The 26,807-nt window shown below is 43.6% G+C and overlaps 2 protein-coding genes across 3 annotated transcripts in view; one reads left to right on the top strand and one right to left on the bottom strand.

Moving 5' to 3' along the window:
* Window positions 1-1,269: 1,269 nt before the first annotated feature.
* LOC106606929 (cytohesin-3) lies at window positions 1,270-10,726 on the bottom strand. Of its 2 annotated transcripts, XM_045720240.2 has the most exons (14): window positions 10,566-10,726; window positions 10,075-10,181; window positions 8,487-8,569; window positions 8,145-8,209; window positions 7,419-7,485; window positions 5,315-5,433; window positions 5,103-5,183; window positions 4,868-4,980; window positions 2,927-3,075; window positions 2,698-2,809; window positions 2,441-2,517; window positions 2,242-2,313; window positions 1,816-1,964; window positions 1,270-1,630 (listed from the first exon to the last, which is right to left on the bottom strand). In XM_045720240.2, exons 2-14 carry the CDS (start codon window positions 10,112-10,114, stop codon window positions 1,543-1,545), a joined length of 1,215 nt encoding a protein of 404 aa, XP_045576196.1. In that variant the 5' UTR covers window positions 10,115-10,181; window positions 10,566-10,726; the 3' UTR covers window positions 1,270-1,542. The 2 variants fall into 2 exon arrangements, with proteins under 2 accessions (XP_045576196.1, XP_045576197.1); XM_045720241.2 differs by lacking the exon at window positions 10,075-10,181 and having other exon boundaries at window positions 10,566-10,688.
* Window positions 10,727-11,718: 992 nt separating this feature from the next.
* The window catches only part of LOC106601466 (ras-related C3 botulinum toxin substrate 2), a 29,273-nt gene continuing 14,184 nt past the window's right edge, over window positions 11,719-26,807 (top strand). Inside the window, exon 1 of the mRNA XM_014193686.3 lies at window positions 11,719-11,890. Within this exon, the coding sequence (XP_014049161.1) occupies window positions 11,856-11,890 (35 nt within the window). The 5' untranslated portion in view covers window positions 11,719-11,855. The remainder of the gene's footprint in view (window positions 11,891-26,807) is intronic.

Raw genomic sequence — 26,807 nt, 5'->3', positions numbered from 1 at the left:
AATTCTCTGGCAACAGCTCTGGTGGACATTCCTGCAGTCAGCATGCCAATTGCACACTCCCTCAAAACTTGAGAAACATCTGTGGCATTGTGTTGTGTAACAAATTTTAGAGTGGCCTTTTATTGTCCCCAGCACAAGGTTCACCTGTGTAATGATCATGCTGTTTAATCAGCTTCTTGATATGCCCCACCTGTCAGGTGGATGGATTATCTTGGCAAAGAAGAAACACCCACTAACAGGGATGTAAACAAATTTGTAAAAATAAAAATGTAGAACATTTTGAACTTTTCTGGGATCTTTTATTTCAACTCATGAAACATGGGACCAACACTTTATATGTTGTGTATATATTTTTGTTCAGTATATATCTAAGATATTTATGATAATAATAATAAGAAGAAGAAGGTGCTGTATTACATTTGTAAAGCGCATTTCATTATACAGAATAAATATAAAATGGACAGGGAAACTGACACAAAGAACACAGCTGACGCTACAAGGGACAATGAAACCAATGAGCACCGCTAACAACATAAAGCCTTCCTGAAGAGAAAGGTCTTCAGTCCCGCTTTTTAGGCCCGTTTGATGTAATTATAATCTGCTACTATCTGTCATCTGTTCTGAAAGAACTACACACATATTTAGAATAAAATATATATGCATTATTTATTATTTATTCAACATTATTAAGGCATGTATACAGACATGTGTATTATCACTGGCTGTGCTTTAAAGGCAATGTGCAAAATAACTTTCTATTATAATACAGTATTTACAAAATACGTATGTTATGAGCTGAAAAATAAATCCATACATATTTCAAAAAAGATTTATACAATGCCTCTAAGATAATGAAAGAACATCACAACACTGAATCAGTGTTGAAGATTTGTGTACACGTAACAGGAATTCTATAGGCTTGGGAGAGGAAAAAGGCTAGTAGTACAGAGGCTTATTAGGAACTGAAATCACTGAGTCTGGTGCAAGGTGAAAAGGTGGTGCATTTCCGTAATGTTTACCTGATATTTCCTTTGTTCTATGCTTATGGTACAGAATCAACTATAACTATATACAACTACATTTGTGTAACTTTGCATTGTACATTACATGTTCAAATCTGTCCTTATAGAATGATGCATTATTCTTACAGTGCTACACACTTATTTTGGTTTGCAACTCTCTCACGTACTTTTAAATTCTTATTTCTAAGAAATATTGACAGAAATCACTTTCTATTAGTAATTGAACAGACGGAGCGACTGTAACTTCAACCATAAAATTAGACCTACAGTATGAGGTATGGGAGTTTCTGGTTTGACAGCTTTAAACCACACACAGTCCACAATTATCTTCTTTCATTCTGAGCTCCGGTATTGCACTAATGCTGTACTGTACAGCGTTGTAACGTTAAGCACCATGTCTATTTACTTGGACCAGTCCATCATTTCCAAGCATTTCAAAACACTGGCTGTTACGGAGCGGGACCTCTACAGATCATTACCGGGCTCAATTCCCATGATGCTTTATATCATGTCTGATGTCTCAGTCCTGTGAAGCATTGTTGTTGTTGATGACCTTCCTCTTGCGCAATGACACCAGGTCGTAGAAGGGATCCTTGGTGATACTTGCTCTGAGGGAAAGACCGAGAGAAAAATAAGCCACGTGTCCAAATGATCATCATCATCAAGTTCACTTTATCCTATTGATTGCCAGTTGTGTCCTGGTGCCAGGACACAACTGTCATTTGGGATGTCATTTGTGAAGTGTATGGCGTGTAGTACAGGTATGTGTTAAGCCTGGGTTGAGGTGTCTGACCTGATGGAGCCTATCCAGTCATCTCTCTCATCTGCAGTGGCGGCACTCATCCTGTAGGACTGGTGTTTCCCCTCCACCACCCTGCCTCTGTTCTCTGTCTTGCACGCCTTGATCTTCTGCCCTCTGGGGTTGTAGATCTCTAGACAATACTGCTCACAAAGAAGCACACACATGCATACAAATGTTCACAAAACACATACCCAAGCCAAATTATCCCATGGTATATTGGTCTAATTACTCCTAATCTTCCAGTTAAACCCTTCCTTTCTCATACGGAGGCTATGAGTCATACAGTGCCGTGACAGCTAAGAGGGTAGCTTCTGTAAATGTGACTTCTGCACAGACTATGAGACTGAAACACCATAGAACAGGTGGCACTGCCATCAACCTTAGAAAGAAGTATGCAGTCAGTGGAATACACTGTACCTGTTTGATAGAGTCTTCTATCTCTCTTACACAGAGATTCTCAAGGGGAATGATCCCTATGGGGTCTTTATCCTGAGGGAGGAGGGGAGAGAGATGCTTTGGTCAAGAAATATAATTTAGCAGTAACTACTACCATCTTTTATCCTAAATTCCATTACTGGCAAACCCTATGACAAAGTTGTGGGTATAGCATACTCACTGTGGTATACTCAAAGTAGTACAGACAGCTGTCTGTCAAAATAAACCACCGCCTCTTCCATGTTTTCACCCTTCCTCCTGCAGAGAGGAAAAGTTAACATTTCATTACACAAATAAAATGTTTAAACATAAAATTCTCCATCCAACACGCTCCATAAAGGAAATCAGATCATTCTGTGGTAAGCTTATTTTTAATGCTTGGTAATGGCACAATTATAAGACAATTCTCTCAGCTAATGATATTGCTAATCATCTCACCCATTTTGAGCAGCCAACCCTCTCTGTCCGGGTTGAAGAAGGTGTGTGTGAGGTCGTTCCCATCATCCTCTGGAATTTTGAACGGCTCGTTCCGAATGCTCTCATAGAGTTTCTGGATTTAATGAGGTAGTAGATGAGAGTTAACTACAGCTACAGACAACAACAACCAAATAGGGGTCACATTCTGAGAGTGGAGTTAACTCCTGACCTCTCACCCCTGAGGCCTCACCATGAGCAGGTCGTTGGGCAGGTCACCCCCGTTGTTGATGCCTCTGTTCATACTGAAGAAGCGCTCCAGAGTGGGCTTGTCCTTCACGTTGGGGTTATGGAGACTGGTGTTCAGCATGATGACGGCAAAGGACAGGATGTAGCAGGTGTCTGTTTGAAACACCCACACATTTCATTACTGTTGGGTCAATGATACAGTGAGGAAAAAAAGTATTTGATCCCCTGCTGATTTTGTACGTTTGCACACTGACAAGGAAATGATCAGTCTATAATTTTAATGGTAGGTTTATTTGAACAGTGAGAGACAGAATAACAACAAAAAAATCCAGAAAGACGCATGTCAAAAATGTTATAAATTGATTAGCATTTTAATGAGGAAAATAATTATTTAACCGCTCTGCAAAACATGACTTAGTACTTGGTGGCAAAACTCCTGTTGGCAATCACAGAGGTCAGACGTTTCTTGTAGTTGGCCACCAGGTTTGCACACATCTCAGGAGGGATTTTGTCCCACTCCTCTTTGCAGTTCTCCAAGTCATTATGGTTTCGAGGCTGACGTTTGGCAACTCAAACCTTCAGCTCTCTCCACAGATCTTCTATGGGATTAAGGTCTGGAGACTGGCTAGGCCACTCCAGGACCTTAATGTGCTTCTTTTTGAGCCACTCCTTTTTTGCCTTGGCTGTGTGTTTTGGGTCATTGTCATGCTGGAATACCCATCCACGACCCATTTTCAATGCCCTGGCTGAGGGAAGGAGGTTCTCACCCAAGATTTGACGGTACATGGCCCCGTGCATCGTCCCTTTGATGCGGTGAAGTTGTCCTGTCCCCTTAGCAGAAAAACACCCCCAAAGCATAATGTTTTCACCTCCAAGTTTGACGGTGGGGATGGTGTTCTTGGGGTCATAGGCAGCATTCCTCCTCCTCCAAACACGGCGAGTTGAGTTGATTCCAAAGAGCTCCATTTTGGTCTCATCTGACCACAACACTTCCACCCAGTTGTCCTCTGAATCATTCAGATGTTCATTGGCAAACTTCAGACGGGCATGTATATGTGCTTTCTTGAGCAGGGGGACCTTGCGGGCGCTGTAGGATTTCAGTCCTTCACGGCGTAGTGTGTTACCAATTGTTTTCTTGGTGACTATGGTCCCAGCTGACTTGAGATCATTGACAAGATCCCCCCGTGTAGTTCTGGGCTGATTCCTCACCGTTCTCATGATCATTGCAACTCCACGAGGTGAGATCTTGCATGGAGCCCCAGGCCGAGGGAAATTGACAGTTCTTTTGTGTTTCTTCCATTTGCGAATAATCACACCAACTGTTGTCACCTTCTCACCAAGCTGCTTGGCGATGGTCTTGTAGCCCATTCCAGCCTTGTGTAGGTCTACAATCTTGTCCCTGACATCCTTGGAGAGCTCTTTGGTCTTGGCCATGGTGGAGAGTTTGGAATCTGATTGATTGATTGATTGCTTCTGTGGACAGGTGTTTTTTTATAAGAGTGTGCTTTTTTAAGAGTGTGCTCCTAATCTCAGCTCATTACCTGTATAAAAGACACCTGGGAGCCAGAAATCTTTCTGATTGAGAGGGGGTCAAATACTTATTTCCTTCATTAAAATGCAAATCAATTTATAACATTTTTGACATGCGTTTTTCTGGATTTTTTTTGTTGTTATTCTGTCTCTCACTGTTCAAATAAACCTACCATTAAAATGATAGACTGATCATTTCTTTGTCAGTGGGCAAACATACAAAATCAGCAGGGGATCAAATACTTTTTTCCCTTACTGTATGTATTTGCATCCTTAATCAGCATCACCTTTGTGAAATGTTTTGAATATGCCTCAAAATGTACTCCTCAACCCCCTCCCCATCTGTCTTGCTGATCTGTCAGTGTAGGGAGTCAGCAGCATGGTTGAGGAGGCTGGTTCCTGTGCACTACAGTACCTGTTGACTGGAAGACCCCTGCATTACAGTCACAGTAGCGTTTAGCGAATGCCTCCATCATCCTGTCAATCTTCTGGGCTTCTCCAGGGAGACGGAAACTCCACAGGAACTGCCTACAGGGATGAGCCAGGGAACAGACAGGGATCAGACAGGATTTACTGTGGAAATTAATATAATAATGAGAATATATTCATGTATGAGTGTAAGAGATACACCATTGTAGTGCAGCACTAACCTCAGTGCCTGCACCAGATTCAGGTCGGAGAACTCGTGTAGTTCTACAAAGGCTTTCAGAGTTTGAAGGTGCATTTCCTCCCTGCATGAACACAAACAAGAGTCAAATCAGTGATATGGAGATTATTGAGATAATGAGTCGTTATGACAGTCATCGTTATCCCCATAAACAAAGCCATCATTATCCTGGTCATGTTCAGAAGCATTGTGTACCTCTCTCCTAAAAAGTTCCCAATGGCTGTCTTGTTCAGTCCTTCCTCTTTGTATAGGAACTCAGCCACTGCCTCTGCTGTCCACTCCAACAGGTCATTGTCAACCAGGTACTGAATACCCTGGGGGAAGAGGCCATGACAAGTCAATGAACATGTATGAACTTGGAAGATATGAATGCATTAAGGCATACTTGTATGTGGAATAAAAAAAAATCTGAAATCATAATGAGGTCCAAAGTACTGTGATGTGCAGTAGTGGTCATGCACATATGAAATATTCTGTATGCATTGTCTGCCATTCTGAGAGAGCCACTGGAAGCAATATATCTTCACATATCTAAACAATGCAGAGCTTCCAGCTAAAAAAAACAATGATCTGCTTGACTAGCCTCTGCACACACCCAAACACAAGCTTTTCTCCAGGGTGGTCATACAGGCCAGGCTTTTCTCCAGGGTGGTCATACAGGCCAGGCTTTTCTCCAGGGTGGTCATACATGCCAGGCTTTTCTCCAGGGTGGTCATACAGGCCAGGCTTTTCTCCAGGGTGGTCATACATGCCAGGCTTTTCTCCAGGGTGGTCATACAGGCCAGGCTTTTCTCCAGGGTGGTCATACAGGCCAGGCTTTTCTCCAGGGTGGTCATACAGGCCAGGCTTTTCTCCAGGGTGGTCATACAGGCCAGGCTTTTCTCCAGGGTGGTAATACAGGCCAGGCTTTTCTCCAGGGTAGTCATACAGGCCAGGCTTTTCTCCAGGGTGGTCATACAGGCCAGGCTTTTCTCCAGGGTGGTCATACAGGCTAGGCTTTTCTCCAGGGTGGTCATACAGGCCAGACTTTTCTCCAGGGTGGTCATACAGGCTAGGCTTTTCTCCAGGGTGGTCATACAGGCTAGGCTTTTCTTCAGGGTGGTAATACAGGCCAGGCTTTTCTCCAGGGTGGTCATACAGGCCAGGCTTTTCTCCAGGGTGGTCATACAGGCTAGGCTTTTCTCCAGGGTGGTCATACAGGCCAGGCTTTTCTCCAGGGTGGTCATACAGGCTTTTCTCCAGGGTGGTCATACAGGCTAGGCTTTTCTCCAGGGTGGTAATACAGGCCAGGCTTTTCTCCAGGGTGGTCATACAGGCCAGGCTTTTCTCCAGGGTGGTAATACAGGCCAGGCTTTTCTCCAGAGTGGTCATACAGGCCAGGCTTTTCTCCAGGGTGGTAATACAGGCCAGGCTTTTCTCCAGGGTGGTCATACAGGCCAGGCTTTTCTCCAGGGTGGTCATACAGGCTAGGCTTTTCTCCAGGGTGGTCATACAGGCCAGGCTTTTCTCCAGGGTGGTCATACAGGCTAGGCTTTTCTTCAGGGTGGTAATACAGGCCAGGCTTTTCTCCAGAGTGGTCATACAGGCCAGGCTTTTCTCCAGGGTGGACATACAGGCCAGGCTTTTCTCCAGGGTGGTCATACAGGCCAGGCATGTCTCCAGGGTGATCATACAGGCCAGGCTTTTCTCCAGGGTGGTCATACAGGCCAGCCTTGTCTCCAGGGTGGTCATACAGGCCAGCCTTTTCTCCAGGGTGATCATACAGGCCAGGCTTTTCTCCAGGGTGGTCATACAGGCCAGCCTTGTCTCCAGGGTGGTCATACAGGCCAGGGGGACTTTATATTATGGCTTTGACCTCTCTTCAGTGGAGAGGAAAGGAGGGGTGTTTGTGGTTTGAGCAGGAGCGTGTGCCTCCGCTCCTCTTCACGGAACAGGATGTGGTTCTCTCTCATTTTCTCTCCCCCTCTCTCTGCCTCCGCACAGTTGCACTTCTGTACATAATTCACGTCCCTAGCTCAGCATTCATTCGTTTGTGTCAGATTATTTGTTCTGTCATCTTGCAGTTAACTATTTAAGCTTCTAGCTGTGGCAAGCCTCTGTCAGTAGAGATGTGATAACTATACAGATCTTTACTACTTAAATTCTATAATTGAAGCACTTCACATTTCGGTACATATCTGATCTGTATGTATTTGTGTTTAGTGTATTACATATTAATTAATGTTATGACTTTGTCTTACCAGAGAACCTCACCAGGAAAAACTAAGGGCTCTAATTGCAGTGTGTGACATGAGCTCACCTTTTTTGGGTCCATGTTGAATTTTTTTTTCCCAGATAAGAACCTCTTGTTTCTCACAACATTTTTGCTGAAGAGAGACAAAGACAAAACAGAATAAATATTGACAAAGGTTAATTACACCACTTTTACCCATGAGCGTTATACTAGCTACAGTATGTGTCCGCTGTATAAGAGATGACACACAGTGAGAGTGAGACAATTAAAGGAAGCTGGGGTTGTCCTGCCTGGAACATGTCTCAGTGTTTCATGCTGCTGACATATAAGAGTTTTACCACATTCCTGTAGCTGCTAGTGAAGAAACAGGAAACACACATATACAGAGGGGCCTTACAGATGGGGGGCAGAATCTGTTTTTGCTCTTGAAGACAACAGAGCCCACTTATGAGGACGAAGAGGTGACCACAGTGGGGGGGGGGGGGGGGGGGGGGGGGGGGGGGGTTCAGGGGGTGCTGCAGCACCCTTTGCACCTCTACTTCCCGCGGCTATGCCTCCATACCTTTCTTAGTCTGAGTTAGGGAGGGATAGGACGTCAGAGATGTGAGAGGAGCCTCTTTGTCAAGATGGATGTCAGGGAGTATTGTTGATCTGGTGTTTGGGCTGTCATAGATTTAAAAGAAGCTACCACACACTGCAAAGTGTTACTGTAGCTAACTCTCCCTCAGAGGAAGAGGCCTACTGGTCAATGGTAACCTATCCGAATCAGCCATTGTGCAAGCTCTAACTTACTTCTCCTCGTCCGCCTCAATGTTGTGGATTTCCGTCATGACGCTGTCAATCTCCAACCTCAGCTTCTACACAAGGGGAAATTATGTCAAAGGGATGAGATGATAATATGTGGTATTTTAGCCATAGCTGACTCAAGCCCTTGGCACATACAGAGTTACAGAGTCAGTCTACTCATAAAACTGGATGTTTCTGAGATATAACTTTTGAAGGAGGCTTTTGTGAATGTAATAACTGCTGTAGGTAATGTCACAATACAGTTAGTTTTATTCTGGCAAAATGCAGTTTCATAAAGCATTTTGACTGTACAAAAAGAGCCCTGGTTGAGAGCATGATTTACTATACCTGAATGTCATCTAATAGGTCACTCTTATGAAACTTCCTGGTGTCTATCTCCTGCCTCTCCATTGAGCTAAGCATTGTGGAAGCTGTACAATTGATTATACACACAAACACAAACATACAGATGAAACCATCATTATCATCCAATGCATAAATGAAGCAGTCGGACAAAACCCCTGAGACCTAATTGAGACATCTTCCTGTATTCACTGAAAATATCAAAGGTGTCAGAAATGTGCCTTGACAACCCCCCTCACACCAACCCTAGCATACAGTAACTCAACATACTGCACTTCTCAGCACTAGCTAAATATAACTGCTGAACTTCAGCTTTTTATAGAATGAGCCCCAGTAATGTCCATTAGTAAGTGATCTGCTCTAGTCTTGTCCTCATAACAGCTTCTCACGGTTTTTAGATGAGGGTTATTCATTACTACAACATAGTAATACAACATTATAACTAGACAAAACAACACTATATATACACAATAAAACAATATAATTAGACAATACAACATTATAACTAGACAATACAACATTATAACTAGCCAATACAACATTATAATTACACAATACAACATTATAACTAGACAATACAACATTAACTAGACAGTACAACATTATAACTAGACAATACAACAATATATCTAGACAACACAACACTATATATACACAATAAAACAATATAATTAGACAATACAACATTATAACTAGACAATACAACATTATAATTACACAGTACAACATTATAACTAGACAATACAACATTAACTAGACAGTACAACATTAACTAGACAGTACAACATTAACTAAATAATACAACATTAACTAGACAATACAACATTAACTAGACAGTACAACATTAACTAAATAATACAACATTAACTAGACAATACAACATTAACTAGACAGTACAACATTAACTAGACAGTACAACATTAACCAGACAGTACAACATTAACCAGACAGTACAACATTAACTAGATAATACAACATTAACTAGACAGTACAACATTAACTAGATAATACAACATTAACTAGACAGTACAACATGAACTAGATAATACAACATCACCAAACTCCATCTATCTTGGCAATTAGATTGTTGAACACTATACAGTGAGCAACAGCTCTGAATGTTACTTGATAGTCAGTAATGAGGTATATAAAGGCTATATGACAACAATATGTCTCTATAAAGTCAGGTGATGCTATAATAAAGTGAATAACATTCATCACTGTGGTAAAAGTGAACAAAACAAACCGTTGAACACTGCTGGCTTTATACCACAGTGTATATAGGTCAAGGTAAAGAGACTGAAAGCACAATAGTCACTGTAGACGGTACTGAATATCTATTGTGAAGACAGGTACTACATCAGTACACTTTCTTATTAGTGTATTTCATTTTCATTTCTCAAGTAAAATATTCATAGCAACAGCTCAAACCCCCATTGTCTACTGACACTTCAACACTTAATTATCTTACATAAAGACACTCATGTATTGTTCATGGTGTTAATCCCCAGATACTATAGCCTAATTAGAGATGTTAAATTGCAAAATGGAGTGTAAAACGTAAAAACCTTACCTTTTCCCCAGAGGAAGCTGTCTTTTCTTTGGCTGCCCATGTTGGAGATGTTGGAGAGAGAATGTGGCTGTACAGGAAACGTGTCAGTGTTGAAGTAATGTAGCCTACTGCAAGAAGGGCATAAGCTACAGTGTCAATAGCATCCTCAAAACATAATGAACTGACCACCTAAAGTCAGTGCTGTTACTGATATACTGTACAATATATATATACTGTACAAGTAAAGAAGATGTGTGTGTGTGTGTGTGTGTGTGTGTGTGTGTGTGTGTGTGTGTGTGTGTGTGTGTGTGTGTGTGTGTGTGTGTGTGTGTATTGACTGGTGATACCAATTCGAGATAGATCTAATGCACAATATCCATAATTATTCAGCAGTCAGTGTAAATATGTAGCCAACATAAGTGAGCTTAAGTCATTTGAAAATCACTTGTGCTGAACTCAAACAAACACAGATTGAAACTCTGGGGAGACTAATAGATCAACCAATTGCTTACCTTCATAAATAGATGTATGAGGTCATGAGAGCGTAATTACGTTCTGACAATACTCATGTAGACATGTACAGTAGATGGGAAGAGTGCTTCAGGCAGGGGTGGAAGCCACTTGTGACGCCTCAAGTCAAGTACCATGCCCAGACTTGCGCAACTCAAACTGAGTGTGTTTGTAAATTCACTCTGGAGTGCCAGAGTGCGCTCAGAGTGTGCTCTGAGCGTTCGTAAATTCAAAGTGTTTCGCTCTTGGGGGGGACGTGCAAAGCGCACACTGGACGCTCTGGCCAAGGAGTAGGGTTGATCCGAGTGTTTTGACCTCACAATGGCAGTCAAGCACCAGAGCTAATAGGCTAAAGTTGGCTAGCTTGCTAGCTACTTCCAGACATGAACGAGAGAACACCTCAATCTGTCCATTTTACTCGCCCTAGCAGAGCTGGTTAGGCTGTTTTCATGTTTTCTAGAGCGTTCGTGACTGTAACTGTGCTGATGGCAACAATTTAATTACGTTTTTTTTGCCGACACCGGTCATATTCAACGGGTGTTGCATGTTTGTAAATTCATCAGTTATTCTGCACTACTGCACACTCAGACGAGAGTGATCTGAAATCGGAATAGAGAGCAAGAGCACGTTTTACGAACGCACCCCTAGGCATCAAAAGTGGGGTTTTTTTATAAATCCACTACTTTTTGAAATGATATTATTCACTGACTACTTCTTAGCTAGGCCTAAAAGCAGCCTTTTCAGATTTTTCATGTTCATTTACAGATTTCTGCAACAATAAACATAGAACTTCTGTGAGTAAAGGCTAGTTGTCAGCCCAGTTTATATAACTTGTGTGAGTATAAGCTTCTTGTCAAACGCTGCGCCCAGTTTCTTGATATAGGGCACCATCTAGTGAAAATAAAACAGAAGTGCATAACAATGTCATAGCCTAGGTGAAAAAAGTGTGTTCGCGCTGGGACAATAAAGTCATAGCCTAGATATGCTTAAATGTCAGTTTGACTCATAATATCAGCTTCTGAAAGCTTCACTGAGCATTTTGTTAATCAAATTTGAAGGACATTAATATCACAGTTTCACATAGGCCAACTTCCTGCTATGAGAGATGCGCTTCAGTAGACCCAATGATAAACTTCGCCGCATTAAACTGCGCTGCGCAAGAGTGAACGCGAGAGTCGAGGCGGTGGGCAAGTTAAGATAGGCAAACGTATTTCCTGTACTGTGCCTGATTCTACATTGTTGTCTTGCCTACTAAGTGTAAACTCACAAGTTGTTAAATCAGCCCCTGGAAAATGCAAGCCATCAAGTGTGTGGTGGTTGGAGATGGGTAAGTTCTTTAAGTTATGTATGCGCGCAGTTCAACACCTGGTAGGCTACTTGGATATGGGTGTGTTAAAAAGTGGAACTTTAGAAAAACTCTATTTAGCCTTCTTTCAATTGTCTATTAATTGGGAGATTAATTTTTCTCTGTGTATTGTAATCCACATTCTTGTGTCAAGAGCAGTGGCGGTTCTAGACCATTTCAACTGGGGGGGGGGGGGGGGGGGGCAAGCTGGGGCCAGTTGTACTGTTAGAGGGGCCAGTTACATTAGACGTTATTGTTGTCATATCGTTTTCTTCACTGCATTGCAGGCATTAGCAGGCAAAATACCATGTTCATAATCTTTAGTGTTCCGCGTTGCCACTGTCTAATAATGGATGTAAAAAAAGAACGATAGCAAAAATTTGTTATGTAAAAATTATTTCATACTCCACATTTAGGGGGGCCACAAGAGGGTCCAAAATTGTTGTCACAGGGGCACTGAACCCCCCCCCCCCCCCCCCCAGAACCTCTACTGGTCAAGAGACAATTTTAGTTTTTCCTGAATTAATTTGTTTCATATTGCATATGGGAGCTGCAGTAACGTGGAATGTATGTACTTTTTATTTCAATTTGGTTGTCGTACTCTTTATGAGGTTATTGTATGCAGTTTGCACTTTTCATACCTTCCTCATAGCTGTGTTCTGTCAGCTTGATAGACATGAGGGCGGCAAAAATTGTAAAAGGTGCCACAGAACAGTCTAACCTTGTTCTAATCTGTATTAGCTAGATAAAGAAATAATACTTTTAAGTAACAGTCCTTTTGTGTACAGTATTAACCTTGATGTCCAGAAGCTCAATAGGTCTTTATCACAGTCAATACAACAACATAATGACACCCTCAAGGCAGGAACTTCCCAGTAGAACAAACCTCTAACTGTAAAACAGGCCACACAATTAACACTTTAAATTCCTAATTTGCATGTGCAGTTTTAACATCAGGTTGAGGAATGTATGATGACTTGATAATGACATTGTTCAACAGCCCTTAAATCAATAAGGAAGAGACAGTGTAGCAATACACACTGCATTCAGAAGACAGGAAGGAAGTGCCTACACTCTTAGAAAAAAGGTGCTATCAAGAACCTAAAACGGTTATACGGCTGTCCCCATAGGAGAACCCTTTGAATAACCCTTTTGGTTACTGATAGAACCCTTTTGGGTTCCATGTAAAAACCCTTTCCACAGAGGGTTCTACGTGGAACCCAAAAGCGTTCTCCTATGGGGACAGCCGAAGAACCCTTTTGGAGTGTATGCAAGATTGGTGACAAGTTGAATAAGACAAAATGGATGCTGAGATGCTAGCTGGAGATTGGGATCCGTGGGTGTAATGTCTGTAGGAGAGAGGAGATGGAGAGTAGTTGGTGATAATGAGGGCCTCAATTAAAGAGAACATTTACAAAGACACAGACAGACAGCAGTCAGTGAGGTCAATGCAGTCTTTTCCTGTTCTCCGTTCGTTAAACCTCTTCTCTTTTTGTAAAAGAGAAGTTCTGTTACGCTGCTTTTATCCTCCAGTTTTAGTTTTTAAGTTCCTCTTTAGTCTGTGGTGCACTCTGTCTGCACAGTCTCATGGTTAATAAGGAACAAAAGCACAGCTGCCACCTATAACACAGTCACCTTTAACACCCACAACACTATTCTCATACACGGTCGATGCAAAGACCAAAGACACATTTTTGCTTGTTCTTTGTATTTCGACAAAGTGCAGTTATACAGCAAATGGCCTGTATTCAACAGGAAACATCAACAGGAAGCTTTAGAAAAGTAAGTGAAGTGGATTTACACCCAGTAGCAGAATGGAATTTCATCATGGGTCCCTGATCTGTACTACACAGAAATGCATAATTATGGTTATGAATGTCATTTTCTTCATGGTGATGTATCCTAAACAGGTACACAAGTAGAAATATGCATATTTGGGTATTATTCTACACACTGGCTATTTTTTTAATGAGCTCCACCACCAAACAAAACAAAATGTTGTTGGTCTGGACTGGACCAAATCTGAACCAATTATAGAATTCTATGTTTCACAAGTTTGGGCATTAAAGTACAGCACAGTAGTTGTGATGGGGGGAAATCAATACAGTTACATATCGGGATATTATTTTTGGGTGTAGTCGTTTTGACAATATCGCAATATTATTTTTGGGCTAGTTGGCTGTATCACGATCTCTTTCAATAATGGCAGGAATGGAGGAGGTCTTTATTCTAGTGAGATTGCTAAGGCGAACACCGCCATGTTTAGTTTTGCCCAACCTAGGTTGAGGCACAGACATGGTCTCAATGGGGATAGCTGAGCTGACTACACTGACTGTGCTAGTGGCAGACTCCACTAAGCTGGCAGGCTGGCTAACAGCCTGCTGCCTGGCCTGCACCCTATTTCTTTGTGGAGTTAAGGGAGTTAGAGCCCTGTCTATGTTCGTAGATAAGATGAGAGCACCCCTCCAGCTAGGATGGAGTCCGTCACTCCTCAACAGGCCAGGCTTGGTCCTGTTTGTGGGTGAGTCCCAGAAGGAGGGCCAATTATCTACAAATTCTATCTTTTGGATGCGGCAGAAAACAATTTTCAACCAACGATTGAGTTGTGAGACTCTGCTGTAGAGCTCATCACTCCCCCTAACTGGGAGGGGGCCAGAGACAATTACTCGATGCCGACACATCTTTCTAGCTGATTTACACGCTGAAACTATGTTGCGCTTGGTGACCTCTGACTGTTTGATCCTAACATCGTTGGTGCCGACGTGGATAACAATATCCCTATACTCACTATACTCGCCAGTTTTAGCTTTAACCAGCACCATCTTCAGATTAGCCTTAACGTCGGTAGCCCTGCCCCCTGGTAAACAGTGTATGATCGCTGGATGATTCATTTTAAGTCTAATACCACGGGTAATGGAGTCGCCAATGACTAGGGTTTTCAATTTGTCAGAGCTAATGGTGGGAGCCTTCGGCATCTCAGACCCCGTAACGGGAGGAGTAGAGACCAGAGAAGGCTCGGCCTCAGACTCCGACTCGCTGCTTAATGGGGAGAACCGGTTGAAAGTTTCTGTCGGCTGAATGAGCGACACCGGTTGAGCATTCCTACAGCATTTCCCTCCAAAAGCCATGAGAAAGTTGTCCGGCTGCGGGGACCGTGTGAGGGGATTTATACTACTATCTGTACTTACTGGTGGCACAGACGGTGTTTCATCCTTTCCTACACTGAAATTACCATTGCCTAACGATTGCGTCTGAAGCTGGGCTTGCAGCACTCGTTCTCGTTGCAGGGCTCGTTCTCCTGTGTATTATGAGTACAGCGACTGCAACTAGAAGGCATCATGTTAATGTTACTACTTAGCTTCGGCTGTTGGAGGTCATGATGTGTACTGAACTGTACTGAACTGTACTGAACTATACGCAACTATTATTTACTGTATTGTACTGTACTGACCTATACTCAACTATTATTTACTGTACTGTACTGAACTATACTGAACTATTATTTACTGTACTGTACTGAAATATACTGAACTATTCTTTACTGTAGTGTACTGAACTATACTCAACTATTATTTACTGTATTGTACTGTACTGACCTATACTCAACTATTATTTACTGTACTGTACTGAACTATACTGAACTATTATTTACTGTACTGTACTGAAATATACTGAACTATTCTTTACTGTAGTGTACTGAACTATACTGAACTATTATTTACTGTACTGTACTGTACTGACCTATACTCAACTATTATTTACTGTACTGTACTGTACTGTACTGAACTATACTCAACTATTATTTACTGTACTGTACTGTACTGACCTATACTCAACTATTATTTACTGTACTGTACTGAATTATACTGAACTATTCTTTATTGTACTGTACTGAACTATACTCAACTATTATTTACTGTACTGTACTGTACTGACCTATACTCAACTATTATTTACTGTACTGTACTGTACTGTACTGACCTATACTCAACTATTATTTACTGTAGTGTACTGACCTATACTCAACTATTATTTACTGTACTCTGCTGAACTATACTGAACTATTCTTTACCTCACTGTACTGTACTGTACTGTACTGTACTGTACTGTACTGTCCAAACTTTTGAACCAGTCATGGATGTCTATGTTTGGGCCAAATGAAGGCTAGTCCAGACGTCTGTGGAAGTTAAAATTAAGGCCAGGTCGGACAAACAAAATTAAGCAACTTTTCAACGTCCATTGACGTCCAGTGTCAGTCAGTGCTCAGTGGGTGAGGATGCTGGTTACAGTAAATGGAAAGAGAGGGGGCCCATGGGTAGGTGTCAGTAAGAGCTGGTAGAGGTGACATTAACTGGAGAGAAAGAGAAGAGAAAGAGAGATAGAAGAGAAAAGAGAGGGAGTGGTTGTCCAGACTTTTCACAGAGAGAGAGAGAGAGAATGACAGAAAAAGATAAATACTTTACAAAGGTACACTTCATGAGAGGTTCTATGCCCCTATCGTCCTGACTGTCACTCAGTGTCACCGCCCTGCCTCCTGCCTACTCTGACACCCCGGTCCCCCTATGTGGAGAACCCCTGTAGATCAGGAGACTAGCTTTGAAACTGTGACGGCTTACTTGTTTGAATGCAGTCATACAGTATGTATATGTGGGGAACATAGATATGTTTATTCCTGTTGGATACATCAAGGCAGAGGTGACAGAAACAAAATAGGACACAAATAGGCCAACAACTTCATTCTGGAGTGTGGCATTTAGGTGGAAGTGTGAGTTTGACATCTATATCCTCCTCGGTTGTTTTTTGTTTTAGGCCTTCTGACTGAGTGAGAAGTGAGAGCATTAAAAATGAACTCTGCCCAGCCGGTGGTAATTAGGCTGGTCTTTGAAGTCAGATGCTGTATATGTTGGATTCCCACCATGAAGTATCATTGAAAAGCATTCATGTGCTGTAACTTTTATCTACTCTAGCATGATTGGCACTTTTTAGTCTTTTGTTCCGTTGTAGAACTTTGAGTTGAAAAGTAATTGCCCTGTTAAAAGGAGTACCTTTCAGATGCACCATAGAATATAGCATTTCACATGGTTCCCATCAGGTGCATGTAGTAAGTTATCACAATGCCATCATTGGATTTAGGGGTTCATCCGCCCCTGTCCCTTGTCCATCTGTGTGTGGGGGTAAGAAGAGAGAGGGAGCCTCATGCAGGAGGAGCAGGTGGAGAGTAGGAAGCACGAGGCCCCTACACTTAGACCACAGTCAACAGCATGTGTGTGTGAGTCAGAGGGTAGCAGAGATAGAGACTGCTCAATGACACACTAACTCACCACTGAGAGAGGGAAACAGACACTATCACACTACCCTGTATCTCACTCTCATATCACCTCTCTCTCTCTCTCTCTCTCTCTCTCTCTCTCTCTCTCTCTCTCTCTCTCTCTCTCTCTCTCTCATGTCACCTCTCTTTCTCTCTCTCTCTCTCAATTCAATTCAATTTGCTTTATTGGCATGACGTAACAATGTACATATTGCCAAAGCTTATTTTGGATATTTACAATATAAAAATAAATAAAAATGAGAATCAAAATTGTCAACGGGACAACAGTAACAACAATAACCAAGGGTCAAAATAACCATACATTCAACAATAACAATAAGCATACAGTAGAGGACATGTGCAGGTTGATTGGTCTGTCAGACACTGTCCCTCATCTTATAGCAGGCAGCAATGTAGTGCGCTGCCAACCCACATTTCTCTGCGTTCTCCCCCAACAGGACAGGTAGCCTATCCTCATCAGAGAGCTCTTTGAAACCTTGAATAAGGGTTTCAAATTTGGGAAAATGACACTCTCTAATTGTTTTATATTTTTGCCATTTTGTCAGGAAATGTAGCTCCGTCTCAGGTTCTGCTGTTGTGCAGTGGTTGCACAGCCTTTCCTCTCTCTCGACTTCAGTTAGTGTGGACAGAACTGCTTCTTGCCACCTAATATAATATATAGGAAGTTATTACTAATTATGTCGTCCACAAGGGGATAAACTATGAATGTTTCTCCAGTTCTTTTCAATGGCATCTATCAGGTTTCTTCTACCCAACCTTGAATGCTAACCTAATGATGTTCAAGGTGGAGCCAATCTGTAGAAGAAGCTGATGGTAGCCTGCCTACGTATAGCCCGGGGTGTCACTTTCTAACCTTGCCCTAAAAATGTAACTCTGGGAGCACTCCTCAGACTAGCATTCCTTCCCTCCTGTCTGTACATGCAGGTGCGTGCTTCTTATTGGAATTTTACTGCCAAAACCTTGACTGTGTTTTAAGCTGCTGCCTGTCAGAGGTGTTTTAGAACACTGACAAGAAGCTAGAGAAAGCGGATTACTGCTTCTCATAATGTAGGCAAGTTTGAAAGAAGCCAGGCCCCATCATGCTGTTCATTCAGCACATTGTACATAGTTAGAATGTCTATGGCCATTCATCATACTGTAGCAAGCAATAAGGACAGTATATTGGCATCTTCTTTGCACAGCGAAAATCCCCCAAATTAGTTGGTGTGCTGTTGTTGTACCATTTTATCATGAGTGGGAGTGGACCATGATAGACACCAAGCTGAATTTAATGATGGTATTCTGGCGAAAATATGGTGGAAGCTTTCCAAACAAGAAACATTTTAAGAATTTACTTAATCTGCAATTTTATGTTTCTTACCATAATATCCTCTTACATCTAGATGTTCCGCTAGCGGAACGCCTCACCAATATCCAATGATAGAGCGTGGCGCGAATTACAAACACCTCAAAAATCCCAAAACTTCAATTTTTCAAACATATGACTATTTTACACCATTTTAAAGACAAGACTCTCCTTTATCGAACCACATTGTCCGATTTCAAAAAGGCTTTACAACGAAAGCAAAACATTAGATTATGTCAGGAGAGTACCCAGCCAGAAATAATCACACAGCCATTTTTCAAGCTAGCATATAATCTCACAAAAACCAAAACCACAGCTAAATGCAGCACTAACCTTTGATGATCTTCATCAGATGACACTCCTAGGACATTATGTTATACAATACATGCATGTTTTGTTCAATCAAGTTCATATTTATATCAAAAACCAGCTTTTTACATTAGCATGTTTTGTTCAGCACTAGCATACCCACCGAAAACTTCCGGTGAATTTACTAAATTACTCATGATAAACGTTCACCAAAAACATAACAATTATTTTAAGAATTATAGATACAAAACTCCTTTATGCAATCGCTATGTCCGATTTTAAAATAGCTTTTCGGTGAAAGCACATTTTGCAATATTCTGAGTAGATAGCCTGGCCTTCATGGCTAGCTATTTTGACACCCACCAAGTTTGGCACTCACCAAACTCAGATTTACTATAAGAAAAATGTGATTACCTTTGCTGTTCTTCGTCAGAATGCACTCCCAGGACTTCTACTTCAACAACCAATGTTGTTTTGGTTCCAAATAATCCATAGTTATATCCAAATAGCTGCGTTTTGTTCTTGCGTTCAAGACCCTATCCGAAGGGTGACGAGCCGGCGCGTATCGTGACAAAAAAATTCAAAATATTCCATTATCATACTTCGAAGCATGTCAAACGCTGTTTAAAACCAATTTTTATGCGATTTTTCTCGTAAAATAGCGATAATATTCCAACCGGGAGATCTTGTTTTCGTTCAAACACTGAAAATAGAAAATGGAGTCTGTTATATCTAGCCTAGCTGTAGAAGAACGCACATCTGCACGATTTCACATTGTACATCACTCTGTCGTTTAATGACATGTGCCACTCATCCTGACAACCCATTCATCCGTAAAGCAGCACACTGTCGTAAACCATAACAACGTATAGTATGACGTACAGCACGTCGTGCCATACATAACATTTCCCCCCCCCTTTCCAAAACCAGGGACTGGTACCATATATAAAATGTCCATAGGGCAAGAACCTAGAGTGATACCTGTAAGAAATAAAACATTAACCCTTAACCTCTTAGGGCTAGGGGGCAGTATTTACACGGCCGGATAAAAAACGTACCCGATTTAATCTGGTTACTACTCCTACCCAGTAACTAGAATATGCATATACTTATTAGATATGGATAGAAAACACCCTAAAGTTTCTAAAACTGTTTGAATGGTGTCTGTGAGTATAACAGAACTCATATGGCAGGCAAAAACCTGAGAAATTCCTTTACAGGAAGTGGCCTGGCTGACCATTTATTGGCTTTCTTTGACATCTCTTTCCAAAACAAAGGATCTCTGCGGTAACGTGACACTTCCCACGGCTCCCATAGGCTCTCAGAGCCCGGGAAAAAGCTGAATGTCGTCATTCCAGCCCCAGGCTGAAACACATTATCGCCTTTGTCAAGTGGCCGATCAGGGGACAGTGGGCTTAGGCGCGTGCACAGGTCGCCCCCGTCTTTCTTTTTTTCCCTCTATTTACCGAAACGCAGATTCCCGGTCGGAATATTATCGCTTTTTTACGAGATAAATTGCATAAAAATTGATTTTAAACAGCGGTTGACATGCTTCGAAGTACGGTAATGGAATATTTAGACATTTTTTGTCACGAAATGCGCCATGCTCGTAACCCTGATTTACCATTTCGGATAGTGTCTAGAACGCACGAACAAAACGCCGCTGTTTGGATATAACGATGGATTATTTGGGACCAAACCAACATTTGTTATTGAAGTAGAAGTCCTGGGAGTGCATTCTGACGAAGAACAGCAAAGGTAATAACATTTTTATTATAGTAAATCTGATTTTGGTGAAGGCTAAACTTGCTGGGTGTCTAAATAGCTAGCCTGTGATGGCTGGGCTATGTACTTAGAATGTTGCAAAATGTGCTTTCACCGAAAAGCTATTTTAAAATCGGACATATCGAGTGCATAGAGGAGTTCTGTATCTATAATTCTTAAAATAATTGTTATGCTTTTTGTGAACGTTTATCCTCTCTGGGCTAGGCGGGACGAATTCGTCCCACCTACGCAACAGCCAGTTGAATCCCGTGGCGCGATTTTCAAATACCTTAGAAATGCTATTACTTCAATTTCTCAAACATATGACTATTTTACAGCATTTTAAAGACAAGACTCTCGTTAATCTAACCACACTGTCCGATTTCGAAAAGGCTTTACAATGAAAGCAAAACATTAGATTATGTCAGCAGAGTACCCAGCCAGAAATAATCAGACACCCATTTTTCAAGCTAGCATATAATGTCACATAAACCTAGAAGACAGCTAAATGCAGCACTAACATTTGATGATCTTCATCAGATGACACACCTAGGACATTATGTTATACAATACATGCATGTTTTGTTCAGTCAAGTTCATATTTATATCAAAAACCAGCTTTTTACATTAGCATGTGACATTCAGAACTAGCATACCCCCCGCAAACTTCCGGGGAATTTACTAACAATTTACTAAATTACTCACGATAAACGTTCACAAAAAACATAACAATTATTTTAAGAATTATAGATACAGAACTCCTTTGTGCAATCGAGGTGTCCGATTTTAAAATAGCTTTTCGGTGAAAGCACATTTTGCAATATTCTCAGTAGATAGCCCAGCCATCACGGCTAGCCATTTAGACACCCACCAAGTTTAGCCCTGACCAAAGTCAGATTTACTATTACAAAAGTTTGATTACCTTTGTTGTCTTCGTCAGAATGCACTCCCAGGACTTCTACTTCAATAACAAATGTTGGTTTGGTCCAAAATAATCCATCGTTATATCCAAATAGCGGTGTTTTGTTCGTGCGTTCCAGACACTAATGGTAAATCAGGGTTACGAGTATGGCGCAATTCGTGACAAAAAAATTCTAAATATTCCATTACCGTACTTCGAAGCATGTCAACTGCTGTTTAAAATCCATTTTTATGCCATTTTTCTCGTAAAAAAGCGATAATATTCCGACCGGGAATCTCCGTTTAGGTAAACAGAGGAAAGAAAACAAAGCATTCGGTCGACGCAGGCACGCGCGTGAGTCTCACAGTACTGTAACCAGCCACTACCCAAACGCGCTACTTTTTTTCAGCCAGAGCCTGCAAAGCCACGATTCAGCTTTTTGCCGCCTTCTGAGAGCCCATGTGAGCCGTAGGAAGTGTCACGTAACAGCAGAGATCCTTTGTAATGGATAGAGATGGCAAAGAAGGCCAAGAAATGGTCAGACAGGGTACTTCCTGTACAGAATCTTCTCAGGTTTTGACCTGCCATTTCAGTTCTGTTATACTCACAGACACCATTCAAACAGTTTTAGAAACTTTGGAGTGTTTTCTATCCAAAGCCAATAATTATATGCATATTCTAGTTACTGGGCAGGAGTAGTAACCAGATTAAATCGGGTACGTTTTTTATCCAGCCGTGTCAATACTGCCCCCTAGCCCTAACAGGTTATCGTGAGTAATTTACTAAATTGTTGTAAATTCCCCGGAAGTTTGCGGGGGGTATGCTAGTAAAAAGCAGTTTTTTGATATAAAAATGAACTTGATTGAACAAAACATGCATGTATTGTATAACATAATGTCCTAGGGTTGTCATCTGATGAAGATCATCAAAGGTTAGTGCTGCATTTAGCTGTGGTTTGGGTTTATGTGACATTATATGCTAGCTTGAAAAATGGGTGTCTGATTATTTCTGGCTGGGTACTCTGCTGACATAATCTAATGTTTTGCTTTCGTTGTAAAGCCTTTTTGAAATCGGACAGTGTGGTTAGATAAAGGAGAGTCTTGTCTTTAAAATGGTGTAAAATAGTTATATGTTTGAGAAATTGAAGTAATAGCATTTTTAAGGTATTTGAATATCGCGCCACGGGATTAGACTGGCTGTTGCGTAGGTGGGACGATTTGGTGCCACGTACCCACAGAGGTTAAACGGAAGGACTCTCCAAACTAGCCAGTTCAGTCCATTAACCTGGAGGTTGACTAAGACACCTACCGGAGCCTAAGAATGAAAAGAGGTTAAGTAGTCCCCCAGATGAGCAGGGCGAGTTCGTGCCCTCATAGGCCTTTATTCAACCGCCACCGCTTGTGGCTCTGGCCCTTGGGGAGCCCACAGAGGCTGGGGCTCGGGTGGTAGTGGTGGGGGAGGTCCATCCGGTGGCGTCTCTGGCCTGCATGTCTGTTCTGTGTGCATTCGTATTCCTTGAGGGGCAGGGACTTTTCTGAGGCGGCTGGCGTGACAGCGTGATCCATTGCTCAACATGAATGTGGCGGGCCCCAGTTGTCGACTGACCTGCAGGGGGTCCGACCAGAATGAGGCCATTTTGTTGCACCGCTGAGGCCGTCGGGTTCGGACCCAGTCAGACACTTGGATGATCGACTTCTTCACCCTGTGTGCCTTGTCAAAACGCTGTTTCATTTCTCTTTGGTGCCTGGTCACTGCCTGCTGTTCTTGGGTGCACCTAGTCGCCGGTTCTGCAACTCTCTGTGTTCTGAGTCTGTCCAGTGGCAGTTCCATCTCACGACCTAGCATGAGGGATGCCGGGGAGGCCTGTGTTGTTGTGTGTTTGCTTGCTCTGTAGTACATTAGCGTTTGATTCAAAGCAGTTTGGAACGTGCACCCCTGGACCAGGTGCGCTCTGATGCCGTTCTTTAGCGTTTGGTTGAAGCGTTCCACCCCTCTGTTAGCTTGTGGGTTGTAGTAGGCCGTGCGGATGTGTTTGATTCCCTTGTTGCTGAGATATGAGGAGAACTTGGCAGAGATTAGCTGGGGCCCATTGTCCGTGGTAAGGGTGAGGGGCAGGCCCCACCTTGTGAACAGGCTGTCTAGGATGTCCACGATGGCCTGTGCTGTGACAGTTCCGACAGGAACCACTTCTGTCCACTTAGAGTGGAGGTCATACACCACCACCAGGAAGCGCTGATGGTGAGGGACTGCGTGACCATGGATCTCGCCACAGATGTCCAGTTGGATGTGCTCCCAGGGGCGGGACGGCCATGCGAGAGGCTGCAGGGGGGGTGGGGCGGACTGTCCTGTTTTCCCACTGAGGAGGCATGCAGCACAATCCCTGACCAGGGCTTCAATGTCGTGGTCGATGCCTGGCCACCACACAAGGTCTCGACATCGCTGTTTGACCTTCACTATGCCCAAGTGCTCCTCGTGTGCCATGGATAGAACACGCGCACGCAGACCACTTGGGACCACAGTGCAAAACCCTCGAGAGACACAGACTTCTTCCTAGCAAGACAGTTTGTGCTTCACCCTGGCAAAAGTCGCCAGCTCTTCCGGCACGTGTGCTGGCCATCCAGTGCGTATGTAGGTGCGCAGGGTAGACAGTGTGGGATCCTGTTCCGATGCTTGCTTCAGCTCCTCCAGTGAGACGACTGACTGAAGAGGAGCGTAAAGCATTTGTACGAGCTCTGTTTCGTTGTCGTCTGGCAAGACGGTCGGAGTAGGAGCGTCAAAGGAGCGTGAGAGGAGGTCTGCCACCACGTTATCCCTCCCTGGAGTGAACTTCAGCTGATAGTCGTACTGTCTGATGCGGTCGGCCCATCTGTGCAGCCGAAGTGGCTTGTGGCCAGTTCCTGATGCCGACAGTAGCGTTGTGAGGGACTGGTGGTCGGTTCGGAGCGTGAACAGACGGCCATAGAGGTAGAGGTGCCACCTTTCGCACGCCCAGACACAGGCCAGTGCTTCTCGTTCGCCCACAGAGTACCGTTGTTCTGTGGGGCTCAGGGCCCTTGAGGCGAAGGCGACGGGCCTCTCAATGCCATTCTGCAGCTGTGAGAGGACTGCTCCTAGTGCTCCAGCTGAGGCGTCACATGTGACAATGGTGGGGCAGACGGGGTCAAAGTGAGCCAAGACTGGGGCTGTGGTGAGCTGGCTCTTCAGTGAGCGGACCGCGTCTGAGCAGGCTGCCGTCCAGGCCCATGGCTCATCCTTCTTGAGGAGCTGGCGAAGGGGCGCTGTGGTCTGGGAGTAGTGGGGCAGAAACCGGAGGTAGTAGGCTGTCATGCCCAAGAATGATGCCACCTGAGAGGCTGAGGTCGGTTCCGGGATCCTGTGGACGGCTTCAATGTTCGACATGAGTGGGGCATTGCCTTTGGCCGACAGGCGGAACCCCACAAACTCGACGGCTGGAGCTGCAAAGGTGCACTTTCCAACGTTAAGGGTCAGGTTGTTCTGCAGTAGAGCGCTGAATACTCTGTGGAGTCGATAATCATGGATGTGGAGGTCAGGACCGTGGACCACGATGTCATCCAGATAGACCGACACCCCAGGTATTCCAGCGAGGATGGTGCTCATCACCTTCTGGAAGCAGCTGGGGGCGGAGCTAAGTCCAAAAGGCATGCGTGTATATCTGAACACGCCAGCATGTGTGACAAAGGTAGTGAGATCTCTGCTAGCTGCATGGAGGGGTACCTGAAGATAACCCTGACGAAGGTCAAGCTTCGTGAAGATCGTGGAGCCATGGAATTGTGCGGTCAGCTCCTCAGCTGTAGGCAAGGGGTACTTATCCGGGACAACGGCCTTGTTCACAGCACGAAGATCCACGCAGGTCCGGATTCCACCTGACTTTTTGGTTGCAATGACCAAGTTTGAAATCCAGGGGGCAGCGTTGACTGGCTCAATGATGCCTGCATCCAACTGTGCCTGGAGATCTTTTGTGACGTCATCACGCAGTGCAAAGGGAATGCACCGCAGGGGCTGCATGCCTGGGGTCACTTCCGGATTCACTAGGGGCCTGTGAGTAAAGGCTGTGAGGCAGCCCAGTCCATCAAACAGAGTTGGCCAGTTCTGTTGCCATGTGCAGGTAACCTGGTGGATAGCTGACCCACTGTCATCTCTCAGCGTGAATCCCAAGCCTGTGAAGAGGTCGAGGCCCAAGAGGTTGGCACCCCGCTTTGCAACATGAAATGTGAATGATGGCAGATGCTTGGTGCCGTAGTGTACTGGGACCTGGAGGGTACCTACAATGTCTAGCTTGGATCTACCGTACCCACACAGGGCAGTGGAGGGCTGTTGGAGTGGTAGGTGACTGAAAAACTTGTAGTAAGTGGCAAGGTTGAGCAATGACACCGCAGCGCCAGTATCCAGCAGCAAAGGCAAACCCACCTCACCCAGCTGCACAGTGCATGTCCTGAATGACACATGGTTGGTGGAGACAGTTCGGATTTCCGTGCGTTCATGTTGAGAGTGAGAGGAAACTAAGGGCCTGTGCTGGGTGGAGCTAGTAGCTGGGACAGAACGACACACTTTCGCAAAGTGATTGAATTTTGAACAGTTCTTGCATATTTTCCCACGGGCTGGGCAGTTTGAAGCCCTTGAATTGTGAGAGTTAGCTGTGTGCCTGCTGCACGGGCATGCCGGTGTCTGTGTCCATGCAGCTATCAACGTGGGAGGCCATGCGCAGCGCGTGATCGTTGTAGTGCGCCTGCTCGGGCTGAAGCTGCTGTGTGAGAATGGCTGGGGGCCGAGTGTATGCTGCAGATATGTCTGTTAGCATAGTAGAGCATTCCACTGCCGCTTCAACCTGGAGTGCTATTTTAATAGCTCCATCTAGTTGTAAATTATCCGATTCCAAAAGCAGTTTCTCCCTTGTCTTTCCACATAACGTCCCCTCTATCAACTGATCCCTGATGATCTCGTCCTGAAGTGTCCCATAGTTACAAGAGCTAGCCAAATCCCTCAGATTAGCCACGTAGCTTTGAATGGACTCACCCGGCCGTTGGTGTCTCTTCCGTAGCCGGTAGCGTCGGAGGAGCACTCGCTCTTTCCCGGCGAAGTGGTTCCGTAGGAGGCTGACTGCAGCAGTGAATGTAGGAGCCGATCCAAGCGCTCTGAAAATCCTCTGTCCCTCTGTACCGAGGCAGTGACGGAGCAGTGCTGTCCTCCGCTTGTCGGAGATTGTAGAAAAGTCCATAGCTTCGATATAAGT

The sequence above is a fragment of the Salmo salar genome, chromosome 06, assembly GCF_965601325.2.
Source record: "Salmo salar chromosome 06, fSalSal1, whole genome shotgun sequence".
NCBI classification, from domain to species: Eukaryota; Metazoa; Chordata; class Actinopteri; order Salmoniformes; family Salmonidae; genus Salmo; species Salmo salar.
This window is presented reverse-complemented; position numbering and strand designations above follow the sequence as displayed.

Coding starts and splice junctions, on each gene's coding strand:
- LOC106606929 (XM_045720240.2), bottom strand. CDS start 10,114: ATGGGCAGCCAAAGAAAAGACAGCTTCCTCTGGGGAAAAG. Junction 7,486..8,144: donor ATTGAGGCGGACGAGGAGAA/GTAAGTTAGAGC, acceptor GTCTCTCTTCAG/CAAAAATGTTGTGAGAAACA. Junction 1,965..2,241: donor TAGAAGACTCTATCAAACAG/GTACAGTGTATT, acceptor CTTTGTGAGCAG/TATTGTCTAGAGATCTACAA.